This window comes from Marmota marmota, unplaced genomic scaffold, assembly GCF_001458135.2.
Source record: "Marmota marmota marmota unplaced genomic scaffold, marMar, whole genome shotgun sequence".
Lineage (NCBI taxonomy): Eukaryota > Metazoa > Chordata > Mammalia > Rodentia > Sciuridae > Marmota > Marmota marmota.
Window position 1 is genome coordinate 22545565 of NW_026000057.1, and position 13177 is coordinate 22558741.

The 13177-nt window shown below is 30.4% G+C and overlaps 1 protein-coding gene across 3 annotated transcripts in view; it reads left to right on the forward strand.

Moving 5' to 3' along the window:
- The window catches only part of Ccser1 (coiled-coil serine rich protein 1), a 988234-nt gene that overhangs the window by 459141 nt on the left and 515916 nt on the right, over positions 1 to 13177 (forward strand). For all 3 annotated transcript variants that reach the window (XM_048813620.1, XM_048813621.1, XM_015484557.2), the window contains exon 8: positions 6166 to 6243. In XM_048813620.1, the coding sequence (XP_048669577.1) occupies positions 6166 to 6243 (78 nt within the window). The remainder of the gene's footprint in view (positions 1 to 6165; positions 6244 to 13177) is intronic.

Sequence of the window (13177 nt, forward strand, 5' to 3'; positions counted from 1 at the left end):
GAGGGGAGAGGTGGGGAGGGGGGAGGGTGGAGGATGGGAAAGGCAGCGGAGCACAACAGACACTAGGATGGCAATTTGTAAATCAATGGATGTGTAACTGATGTGATTCTGCAATCTGTGTATGGGGTGAAGGTGGGAGTTCATAACCCACTTGAATCAAAGTGTGGAATATGATATGTCAAGAAATTTGTAATGTTTTGAACAACCCACAATAAAAAATTAAAAAAAAAAAAATAGATAGGGACTGGGGATGTAGTTCATCAATACAGTGGATAATTAACATACACAGGGCTTTGAGTGGTATCCCCAGCAGTGGAAACACAAATAAGTAATATATATATATAACATATAAAGGCCCACATGACATGTTGGTAATCAATATATTTCTAAATAAAATATGAAAGTATATTTATATTAAAAAAAATAATAATAATCAGTGGTATCTGTGTAGTGTTGCCTTTTCATTCCTGAGTTTATCCTTGGCATTGCTTTCACGTAGCAGTTCCAGTGATTTTTCTCTACAGTTTTTTTTTCTTTTTCTTTTTCTATTTGATTGACCACTGACATTAAAGTCCATTACAAGATGATGTTCAAATTGTTTTTGGCACACCTAATTTCTAGCTTTAAACTGACTCAGAGCACTGTGAATTTTCATGTGATAAAATTTAAAGGTTAGCTTTCACCCTCTTTTAGTGTCAGATTTTCAAGATTTTCAACAATTCCTCTTTCCATAAGCATGAACTTTTAAGCTTCATAACTTAGGATCTAAATTTAGGAATATGCTATTTGAAGCGTATTTTTAACATACTATTTGCCAAATTTTGCCAATTTGGAATAACAATTCAGATGCATTTTCCCCTTCAGATTCAAAGTTCATACCACAGTGTTTAATCATTATCACATAATTTCCTATATTAACTTCTGATATAGTCATTGGGCAAAGGTTTAGAGCTTGATACAATTCCATTTATCTATTTTAACTATTGTTTAGTGTGCTTTTTTTAGAGTCCTGTCCAAGAAAATCCTTGTCCATTTCAATGTCCTGAGATATTGCCTGTATTCTTTTAATCATTTCATAGTTTCAGGTCTTGCATTTAAGTCTTTAATCCATTTGAATTGATCTTGTCTCTGGTGAAGAGACAGGAGTTTAGTTTGATTTGACAAAGCCATTTGAAAAAAAATGATTTTATGACAATCATCAACACAAATAATAAAAAATTCTGGTGAAGATGTGGGATTAATATTAATACAACCACTATGGAAATCAGTATGGAGTTCCTCAAAAGACTGGGAGTAGAACCACCTTATGACCTAGCTGTACAACTCCTCAGTTTTTATCCAAAAACGAAAATCATCATGCTTTAGCAATACATGCATATTCAGGTTTAGCAGCACAATTCATAATAGACAAGTTGTGCATGTTAATGGACATATGGATAAAGAATATGTGGAATATATACACACAGTGGAGTTTTCAAAGAATGGAATTATGTCATTTGCAAGAAAATAGATGGAACTTGAGAGCATTGTGTTAAGTGAAATAAGCCAGACTCAGAAAGTCAAGGGTCATATGTTTTCATAATAAACCAGACTCAAAGTAAAGGGTGATGTTTTAGCTCATATGTGAAAGAAGAAAGAAAGGGGAAAATGGTATTTATAAAATTAAAAAAAAAATTAAAGTAGCAAGATCAGAAGAGTAGAGAGAGAATTGGGATTGGGGAAGGAAAGAGGAGAGAGAAAGAGAATGTAATAGGTGTGGAATTGACCAGATTATGCTATGTGCACATATGAATTTATCACAATGAATTCTGCTACTTTATAAAATCATGATGCACCAATTTAAAAACATTAAGGCTTAATATAAAAAATCAGTTTCACTAGCTTGTCATGATTTTTTCTTGTTTTTTGTTTATATCACATTTCCTCCTCTTTAATACTTTCTTGGTGCCATGTGCTTGATACAAATGCAAATGTAAAATGTGCACAAGTCAGTGGTACCTATTTTTTCCCTCTAGCATTCAATAGAAATATATTTTTGATGAAATTTAAATTAAAAATCCTAAGAGATATTAAAGAACAACTTTTTATATGGAAAGCATGTATTGTGAAGACAGATTCTATCACTACCCAGTGTATAATACATACACACTCCTGACCCTATTCTAAAAGCTTAAAAAGAATATTTTCTCTTCTTTAAACTGATAATATCGTTGCTATTGAAGGATTTCATGCCTCTTCAAAATTTGTTTTTACTTGTTTGCTTTTTCATATCTTGTTTCCAATTTGGAGTTATAGTGCTACATTAAATTTATCATTCTATTTGTAACCCATGCTCCAAAGTGCATTACTGCTCATATTTATAGTAATGGGTATTTCGTGGAATTGTAACCTTTAAAGGAAATACATCAGTAAATATTAAGTAGTCTTAAAGTGTTTCCAGAGAAAAGTAAAATAACTTAATAGATCCCCAAAAGACTATGGGTAGGGTGAATATCAAGAACACAGCTTTATTAACCAGCTATTATTACTGGCTGTGAAATAACTATAAAAACCTCATGTTTGGTATGTTTCTTTGCATATATGATTTGGAGACAGAACATTTGTAAAGCTTTTCCAGAGTCAGAATATAGAAAGGGAACCACAGTTTTTAAAATTATTATTATTTTAATATATTTTTTAATATTTATTTTTTAGTTATAGTTGGACACAATACCTTTATTTTATTTATTTATTTTTATGTGGTGCTGAGGATCAAACCCAGGGCCTCGCATGTACTAGGCAAGCACTCTATCTCTGAGCCTTAGCCCCAGCCCTGGCACCACAGTTTAAGGAGAGAAAAATTAGGTTTTCATCTTTTTTCCACTTACTGTCTTGTATGATCTTTAGGAATTGATTTAATCTTACTAAGAATAGATTTCTTATTCTTTAAAAGTGGGAAAATACTATGTAAACAAGTAATATATATGTATATTTATGTGTTATATTTATTTATTTATTTTGCTGGTACAGTGCCTGGCATAAAACCTGCAGTCTATCAATGGAATCCACTATTATTAGTAATATTTATAGTGGTAAAGATTACAGAAGGAAAGAAAATGTGAATATAATCAAGTAAATGTGTAACTCATATTTCTTTAGCTTTATGCAGTTATTTATGGTAGTTGGATTTTTTATACAAATAGTTATTATATCACATTTAATCTCAAATAAAATAACTTGGAAATTGCTGAGAAAAAACATTATACTTTTGTTCAAGTAGCAATATTGTGTAATATTCAAAATTTCCACATTCAAAATTCAGGACTCAGATCACACAATAATTTATCAGCAAATATAACATCGTGAAATTTCTTTTTCTTTCGATTTTGTAATTTTTTTTCATGAACACTACTGTAATAGTCTTTTTTTTCTTTGTTTTACTGTATATATTTTATTGATCTTAATTAAGAAAAAGAATCCCAAAGATATCGTTATTGTTTGAAAAGGGAAATTTAAAGACAAGTATATATATTGTTATGGGTATAGATTTTTAATTTTTAATTTTTGTTACTTAAGTCATCTATTAGAAGCTTATAATTACTCTCCACATTTGAATATGGCACACATATACATACATAATACATAATCCAAGTATATAAGAAAAAGTGATAATGACTTTTTAATTGAAAATGTATCTGTTTATTTATGTCTAAAAATAATCGTTTTTATTTAGGTATTTTAAAAATATATGTATTTAAATATGTGTGTGTGTGTGTGTGTTTGTTGTAGAAGGATAATAATACCTTTATTTTATTTATTTATTTTTATGTGGTGCTGAGGATCAAACCCAGTGCCTCACACATGCTAGACAAGTGCTCTTCCACTGAGCTACAGCCCAGCTTTCATTAGGTATTTTTAAAATTATTGTTGTTTTGCTTTGATCAGGATACTGGTTATGAAGCTATTTGAGTTTTATATTTATCTTTTCTGAATTTCCTTAGACTCATTACTCAGGCCAATGAGGCTGACTTTACCAGACCATTCCATTTGCTATCCTAGGACAGAAGCCCTTAACAATAAAAATGTGAGGTGAAGCATAATGGAAACTTTTACTGGCTATTTTCTCTTGTTCTTGAATTTATACACAAAGTTTATATACTTATGGAAATTTACTTTTCAGATGTTTATGATTCCATCTACCTCAAAAATAGATAATCAAACTTTTCTGAGCAACCTTTCAATGATAGCAAACATTACTGCTTTCTGTACCTATTTTTAACTCTCCTTGTTCTTCTCCAACACCCTTCCTAATATACATCTGAATAAACACAATGTGCTCCTGCTCACTTTTTAAATAATCTCTTTTATAGTTGTAGATGGACAGCATGCCTTTGTTTATTTTTTTATGTGGTGCTGAGGATCGAACCCAGTGCCTCACACATGCTAGGCAAATGCTCTGCCACTGAGCTACAGTCCCAGCCCTCCTGCTCCTTTTAATTTGGACAATGCAGCCACATTTTCACTTAAATTTTTTCAGACACTTATCAGTTTTACCTCATATCACATCTTGAATTGTCTAATCTAATTTTCATTTTTGTCTGAATAGCTGCACTATAATTTTTATGACTAAGGATATTAGAAAGTATGAGACATTAAAAGTACCTATAATATCTCTTTTCTGTTTTACAATAAAACAAACTCTGTTTACCTAAATTATATTGAGAATTCATTCAAAATCCCAAGTAATCTTGAAATCCCAGAACTGAAGGAGTGATGTGGAGGGGAGGGAAAGGGAAACCAAGTGAGGAAGCAAGGAGGAAAAAGTGAGAGGGGAAGGAAGAAACTTATGTAATTGGAATTCTGGAGTGAGATTTTTTATAACTACTGAAAACCCTGGGAAAATTGAAAGTAAATTGTAATTTTTTTTGTTTTGTTTTGTGTTTAATCATTAATGTATTATAAAATTATTTTGTTAAGCATTCAGAAGAAAAGAAAATGAAAAGAATTTTCCTTTAAGTGAAGTCTAAACATAGGCTAGTCGAAACAAATTCTTTGGGAACTTTCTCAAGTTAAACTTTTTAAGCTGCATTTTCTCTCTTTAAAATGGATGGTAATAGAAGCCAGGCCGGGTGGTATATTCCTGTAATTCTAGCTACTGCTGGAGGCTGAGGCTGGAGGATTGAAATTTCAGGGCCAGCCTGGACAACTTGGGAAAAGCCTCATCTCAAAATTTAAGGACTGAGAATGTGACTCATTAGTCACTGGGTTTAATTTTTAGTGAGTGTAGGAGGGTAGCAGGGGTAAGAATGATAGTAGTAACCCAACATGAGATGTGGTCATGAGAGAACAAATCTCTCAGCTGTAAACACATTACATAATAATTAAGTCCCTGATCCTGTTTTATTTTATGTAAAGGTTTTGGAATGAGAAAAGAAGCCCACACACCAAAATCCAGTTAAATAAATGGATCAAGAATTAGTACCCTTGCATTTGAAATATGAAACCCCAGACTTCCTTCATGTGTTCCTCCTCTTACCCAGTTATCACAGGGTTGGGGTAGTGTCAGTTCCTTAAAAGACAGACATCCAAATGTGTAGGGATTCCTAGAGAGAATTAAGAAGCATAAAAATTTTTACACAAACTAAATTGAATCCTATGGCTCTCTCATGTATTGAAAATGCTTTGAAATTTAAATATTTTGAAATGAGATCAACAAAATCATATCAATTTAGTTATGAAAAAAACAGCTAACACAGGGTCTGGGATTGTCGTTCAGTGGTAGAACACTTGCCTAGCATGTTTGAGGCACTGGGTTTGATCCCTAACTCCACATAAAAATAAAAACAAATAAAATAAAGGTATTGTGTCCATCTACAACTAAAAAAAATTGAAAAAAAAAAACAGCTAACAATATAAACAGGTGGTCTTAGATTCAAGCAAATTGTGTCCAACAATCAACTATGACTTTGACTCCATATCTTCTAGACTAGAAAGAAGAAAACATACCTAAGGTAGGATAATTGTGACGTGAAAATTAAAGCTATCAATATTTAGGCTGATTTGAAAACCACCAACTGTATGTACACACTGAGAAGATCATGAATTGCATACTAATCATATTTTAATAAGTATTAGTATAGAAGCACATGACTTACCAACAATACAATTATTTTTTTCATTTTGCAGGAAAAAGTTCAGCATTTACAGAAGGCTTTTGCTTCAAGAGTAGATAAATCTACACAGACTGAACTTCTAAGCTGTGATGTAAGTAGCTATGTAAAACCATTTTTATCTTCTTTATTGGTATTCAGACCTCCACAGCTTATTTACCTCTGCTGCTGCTGTGTCTATGCATTGATTTAACAGGATTTAGTGGCACACCATTCGTTTTTTGCTCTTAAACAATCCCCAAATACCTTCCAGAACTAAAAAAGATAATTACAGGCACCAACTAGCATAGCAATGTGTTATTAATGTTTTTAAACCAACATCTCTAATACATTCGTTTGGGTTTGTGAAATTGCAGACATGTGGAAAATACATACTAGAATTTTAGGGCAATTTATTTTTAAGAAAGTGCTAATTTATTTATTAACAATTTAATAAAATTCTTATGTCTGCAATCGCCAAGGGCCAAGAACATTATTTTTTACATGCCGGAACACAAAAGGAAACACGCCTTTACAGAGAAATTTACTCTATATTTTGGCTGTTGGACTTCAGAGCAAGAAACAGAAAGTAATTTAATTGAAAGTATTTTTTCTTAGTGTGAAATACTTGAACTCTCAAAATAGGATAGTAAAACATGTTTTAATACACATTGCTTCTAATAACACTGGATGATTGTGACAATCTTTGATATGAATACCCATTTTTTCTTAAACACAGTTATGAAATTCATATTTTGCCTGAATTCATAATGTTAAACTTTCCTTCAATGAAAAATAAAGGAATTTTCTGTTATTTTGTGTCTAAAACTTGAGAGAACCCTCTCTTCTACTTAAAAATTTTATTTATATTTTTAGCATTTTTGACAAAATAAGTAGAACAGAAATAATTTCAAGTTTTATGAAGATGTATATCCTATCTGTGTATCCTCACTGTATGAAATAACATAAAAGTGATTGTTACTTTTCTGTTGCCTGTACACTATATTAATATACTGTGTTAATAAAGTTAATATAGAACTACTTGTTTTTGAAGGAAAAAAAGAAAGTTTTAAGTTCTGACACAAATTGTTTTCAGATACTTATAGACTTTATATTTTTTTTCTAAAAACCATTAAAGTTATGCTTCTTTTTTGAATTTTTCTATCACATTGATTTTAATGTAAATACCTGTTTTATCTTTTGACCACAATGCATCCTGATTTCTAGCATTACACATTATTGAAATGATGTTGGTCATGATATTTATCTATTTATTTATTTATTTATTTATTTATTTATTTATGGGCAGAGTACCAGGGATTGAACTCAGGGGCACTTGGCCCTATTTTGTATTTTATTTAGAGATGGGGTCTCACTGCATTGCTTAGCACATCAGCCTCCCAAGCTACTGGGATTACTTACAGGCATGCACCACGGTTACTGATCTGGTTATTATTTTTAAAAGAAAATGTTTTTTATGGAGTTTGAAGAGAATTTACTACAAGTTATTCAGTATTTATCTCTTTTGGAAGATGTTTTGTTTCCCATCGAAAAATTTTTCAATACCTATTTGTATATTAGTACCTAGAATATAAATCCAAATGATTTTTAGAAATAACAATAGCCCATGAATTTACACATCTGCACATCAGAGAGTTTTTCAGTAAGAACAATGAAACTATAATTCCCACCAAATTATATTCCAACAAAACAGGTGTTACAGGTTTTCTTAGAATCCATCTATTTCAAATCCCTCGGTTTTTATGTAAGTTGATTGAATTCCACAAAGGTGAAGTCATTTGTCCACTACCACATAAACTTTGTGAGAGTGTGTACTCTGTGTAAAAAGTAATATGTTCTTAAAAGAAGGAAAAGGAAACACACTGTGCATGTCAACTCAAATATTCCATTTTAATCCGTTCAATGAAAAGATGTTTGGGAGACTGAATTCTAACTTCCTGAATGACTGAACATGAATATAAAATGCAACACTAGCAGTGACTACATGTGAAGATTGGTTACTGAGGAATGGATGATACTTCTGGGGAAACAGCTAAGCTGTGAACTGTTATATCCTAACACTGTAGCTACCAGCAGCCTCTTATGAATATGCCCATCTGTGCCTTATACTTTTCTCATTCCTACAAAATTTCTTATGTCAACAGTGTTTATATTTCTAAACATGTAAATAAAAATGAAAAATTAAACCATAGAAAATAGAATTCCTCCTAAAATATTAGTTTTTTCTAGCTTGTTTTTATATATGACTGTAAAAGCTTAATGTATTTGACTGTATTGAATTAAGGAATAATTCTTTCTTGGCAGTGAGTCTTTAAAGAACCCACTTATATAAGTCTATATTATTATTTGAGTAGTTGTTTAAAATAGAATAGGAATCTGTTTTAAAGATTTCATGTTTCACATTTCCTACTGATGCATTCAAAGGCATATTAATCAGAATCAACAAATAAAAATGTATGAAGGCAAGTGGATATAACTTTATTAATAGGGCATTTTGTATGTAAAAAATTGGGGAGGGAAATATTTTAAATAAACAAGTTATAAATATGTAAAATACTTTAAGAATGATGAGTTACATTACTATTTGGAAGTATGTGATTCATCTATATTATAATTTCTCCCATGACCAGAAGACATTTAATATACTTCTAAAATATTATTGAATATTTCTACATAAAAAAATAAAAATTTATTAATTATTCAATTTCATACTGTTTTATATTTTTGATGTATATATTTATATTTTGATTTTGATTTTATAATTTTATTTTATAATCTTGTTTTAATGTTTCATTTTTAATTTTATATTCAATTTTTACATTCAATGTTAATTTTCACAAATATAGTATATATAGATATGTGTCATATCTATTTATAATTTAAAAGCAGTGCTTAAAAGAAGAAAAGGAAAAATCTTGTAGAAATCTTGTTCATTATGACTGGTAATTATATTCCCTTATCGAATAAAGCTTTCTTTAGCTGCCAATATTAGCCATAAACTGTTCTTTACTGATCATTCAGGATAATGTTTCATGGGTATAAATGTTAGCATATATGAGACCATGAGACTACGAGTCATCATAAATATCACTATTTAAAAAGATCATTGTTGCTACACATTTTGAATAAGGTACAAAGAAAAATTTACTCACTAAAAATCCACTGTAGTGAGTAAATTTAAAGGTCTGTGCAGTAAACTTCTGTCCTAAAAAGATTTATCAGGAGTTTTGAAACTAATGTTAGTGTACAATATGCTCTGATTTCTAAAGCACCTAGTACCATTTTTTTTATAAAACAAATTAAAGTGTCTCAGCACAGGCCCATAATTATAATACTTCTGTGATGATGAAAATTGTTAAATAAATGATGAATGTGTCTTAAATAATCAATGCCAATTTAACCCTGTTCACCTTCCTCTGTCTGCTCAGGCTTAGTTTATTGAAAGATCAAAGAATAATTTCTTAGGTGTCACTTGTGTTATTAAAACATGATGGAAGATGAATAGATATAGTCAAGTAGCAATGTTGCCCATTATAAAATTACATTAACAGGCAGGGAAGATTTTTCTGATTGCATCAAATATATATATAATATATGCTTCAACATAGCACATATGCTATTCATAAATATTTTATAGCTTGAATTACTGAAAATAACTTTTGATTAGAATATTTAAGAGAAAATAGGCAAAATACTACAGTGAAGAACTTACATCCTGAGAGTAGGAAAATTCCACTACTTTTATTAATTTAACATGTTAATAATAGTATTTTTCTTGCTTGTTAGGTTTTATAGAAGATTTTTAAATAAATTTTATTCTTTTAAGTATAAATTTTCCTTTCAATTAATGTATAACTTTGACTGAATAGTCACAAAAATCTCTAAATTTCTGTTTAAGCCAAGTGTGCTAGTTTTAAGTAAAGAGATTTACTACTTTCATTGCATCAACTTTCATTATTAGTGTTTTACACTGATATTTAATGTTCACTAGTCTTGAACTTGAAAGGTATTATTCACCTTTTTTAAGTGCTTTGAAGCTATCAGATAGTTCATTAAATAGTAAATTATTATTAATTTATATTAGTCTAAATATCATTAGTGGTTTTTATGTGTCCCTTTAAAATTGGTCAGATTGTGGTATCACACAGTCAGGTCTAAAAAAATCATGAATCAATTTTGTAATGGATGTTCATTCCTTTGTTTTTCAAATATTTTAATGTACTTTCCAAGTGATAAGATTTGCTTCACAGGGGCTAGGTTTTTAGCTCAGTGGTAGAACACTTGCCTAGCACATGTGAGGTACTGGGTTTGATACTCAGGACCACATAATAAATAAATAAAAGTATTATACCCATTACAACTAAAAACTATTTTTAAAAAGATTTGTTTTATAATTATTGCTTCTATTTATAAGTTAGGAAAATAATAATAATAATAATAATAAAATGTGTATGCTTTATGAATGCCCGTATTGACAAAATTCTCAATTGCAATTTTCTTTGTATTTTGCAATCTCTACTACTTTTATTAGATTTAATTTTGCATGTGCTCTGGCACAGGGTATTATGGGGAGTTCTTAAAAATATGAAAATAGTTTATCATGTCCTATTCATTAAAAAATAAAAATGATTAGCTTTATTGCAATTGTTTTATTAGCTATTAGATAGAGAAGGGACTATTTTTTGTTATGCTAATATTTATGTTAGCCTTTGCATTAAGCCCAATTCTAAGAACTAAATCACTTTCAATTAAAGCTCTCTCATCCAGCTGCTGATAAACTAGTTTATTAAAGCTTTCTATTTAAGTTTCATTCATTGCTATCATCTTTCCTGGCATTTGTTAGGGGAAAAAAAAATCTTTCCACACACTTCATTTATTTATATTCATTTATCTCAGACATTTCTGTTTATAAATTTGATTTTTTAAAATTTATAAAATAAACTGAGCTACATTTTCTGAGTTTTTTCTTGGACATTATCTTTCATATTACATTTAAGATAACTTTTAGACAAGAACATTCATTAAAAATATTAACATGATTATATGTCACAGACATGTAACAGGCATCTAGGCTTAATATTTGTTGAATTAATGCATGGATAGATTTTCGAAAGTAATGTTCTAAGGGCATCACTTTTGAATATCTATTCATGCACTAATTCAAAAAATATTACTATTTCCCCTAGGAGCCGGTTTCTTCTCTAGGTATTTGGAAACATTCTTTAACAAAACAACAAATATTCCCACATGGAGTTTGCAATTGCTAAGGGCATGCTTACACAATAAGCATGATATAATAAATAAGCAAATTATATAATACATTAGAAAGTGCTTACATGCAATGTAAGAAAGAAAAATACATGAGGAAATGATAATTGGGAGTGTATCAGGTAGGAGTCAGGACTATGATCAAATTTGAACAGGGTGATCTTAGTAGGTTTGAGGATGATATGTGAAATTTGAAGGAGGTGAAGTAAAAATCATATTTAATTAAAAAAATTGTAATGTGATACATGAAAATTCCTCAAAGCCCCTCAGTCAGTAACAGATTGCTTTACCTTTGCCACATCCCTAGATAAGAATAGTCACCTTCATTTATAGGCTATGAAGTGTGAAAAAATGCATTCTGTACTATTAAACCTAGAAATGGATCCAGCATATCAACAGACTCATGCTTGAAAAACACAGCCCCCTGAGGGAAAAATGACACTCAGGCCTCGATGTATATTCACCTGGCAAAAGCACTGAGGAGAAAGCTGGGCAAGATCAACCACAGCATATATGCATTTGTTTTTATATGTTTATTTGGTTTTGTACTGTTTCCTCTTATCCTTCCTCTTCTTCCTTATCCTCCTCCTCCTCCCTTTTTCTCCCTCCCACTTACGTTCACTTTGCTCTCTTCTGAATATGCCATTTAACAAGAGCAGGCAAAGTTGAATTTATATACATAGTCGTCCTTCAGTATCCAAGAGGGATTGATTGTAAGAATCCCCATGGGATACTCAAACCCTCAGTGTACATCCTCTTATATACTTTAAATCATTTCTACATTACTTATAATATCTAATAACATGTAAATGCTATGCAAGTAGTCATTAAATTATATTATTTAGGGAATTATAAACAAATAAATCTGCATATGTTTAATACAAATTTTCTGATTATTTATGGTCTATTGTTGGTCGAATCTGTACAGACAGAACTTGTGGATGCAGAGGGCCAACTGTCCTTTAAATGTATAATCAACCTCATTGTATATCAGTACTTTCTTATTGTAAGATGTGCTAATAAAAGTACACAAATATGAAAATAACTCAATAATTATTTAGTGACATGAACTAATAAATAAATGATTAATGTTTTCACAGTACTAAATATCTATGACAAATCAGTATGCTTTGATTTATTCAGAAAAAATCATACAGATGAGGATATTGCTGTTATATTATCATTCTATATTACTTTTTATATCCAACAATTACTTGGAAATGATTACCGTATGCCATTTAGAAAACTGCATAAAATGCAGATCATCATAGCAACCAGTGATTTTAAAACACAAGTGCCAATATGTGGTTGCTCTTATAGCATCACACTGGGAGCTTCTAACTCCTATCTTTGAAGCCTGGTCTTCCCTGGAGCGTCTCCAGATCTTGAATTCAGTGATGACTGCATAGAATGAGTACCAATTAACTGTCAACATATTGTTAAGAGAATTTATGATTGATATCCTTGTAGGAAAAAAAATAGCAAGCCTAGATGTCAACTATGAAAGTTTTTATAATCATGAAAATATTCATTAAAATGAAACAATGAAAGCACACAGGGAAGGAGAAGATAGGGAAGTTGATGGTCAACGTGTATAAAATTTCAGTTAGGAAGAATAAGTTTTGAAATTACACAGCTGAGAGAGCATAATCAACCCTATGTACTGTATATCTTAAAATAACTAAGAATATTTTATCACAAAAAAAGGATGAGTGAAGTGATGGATATGTTAATTAGCTTGATGTAATCATTCCACATTG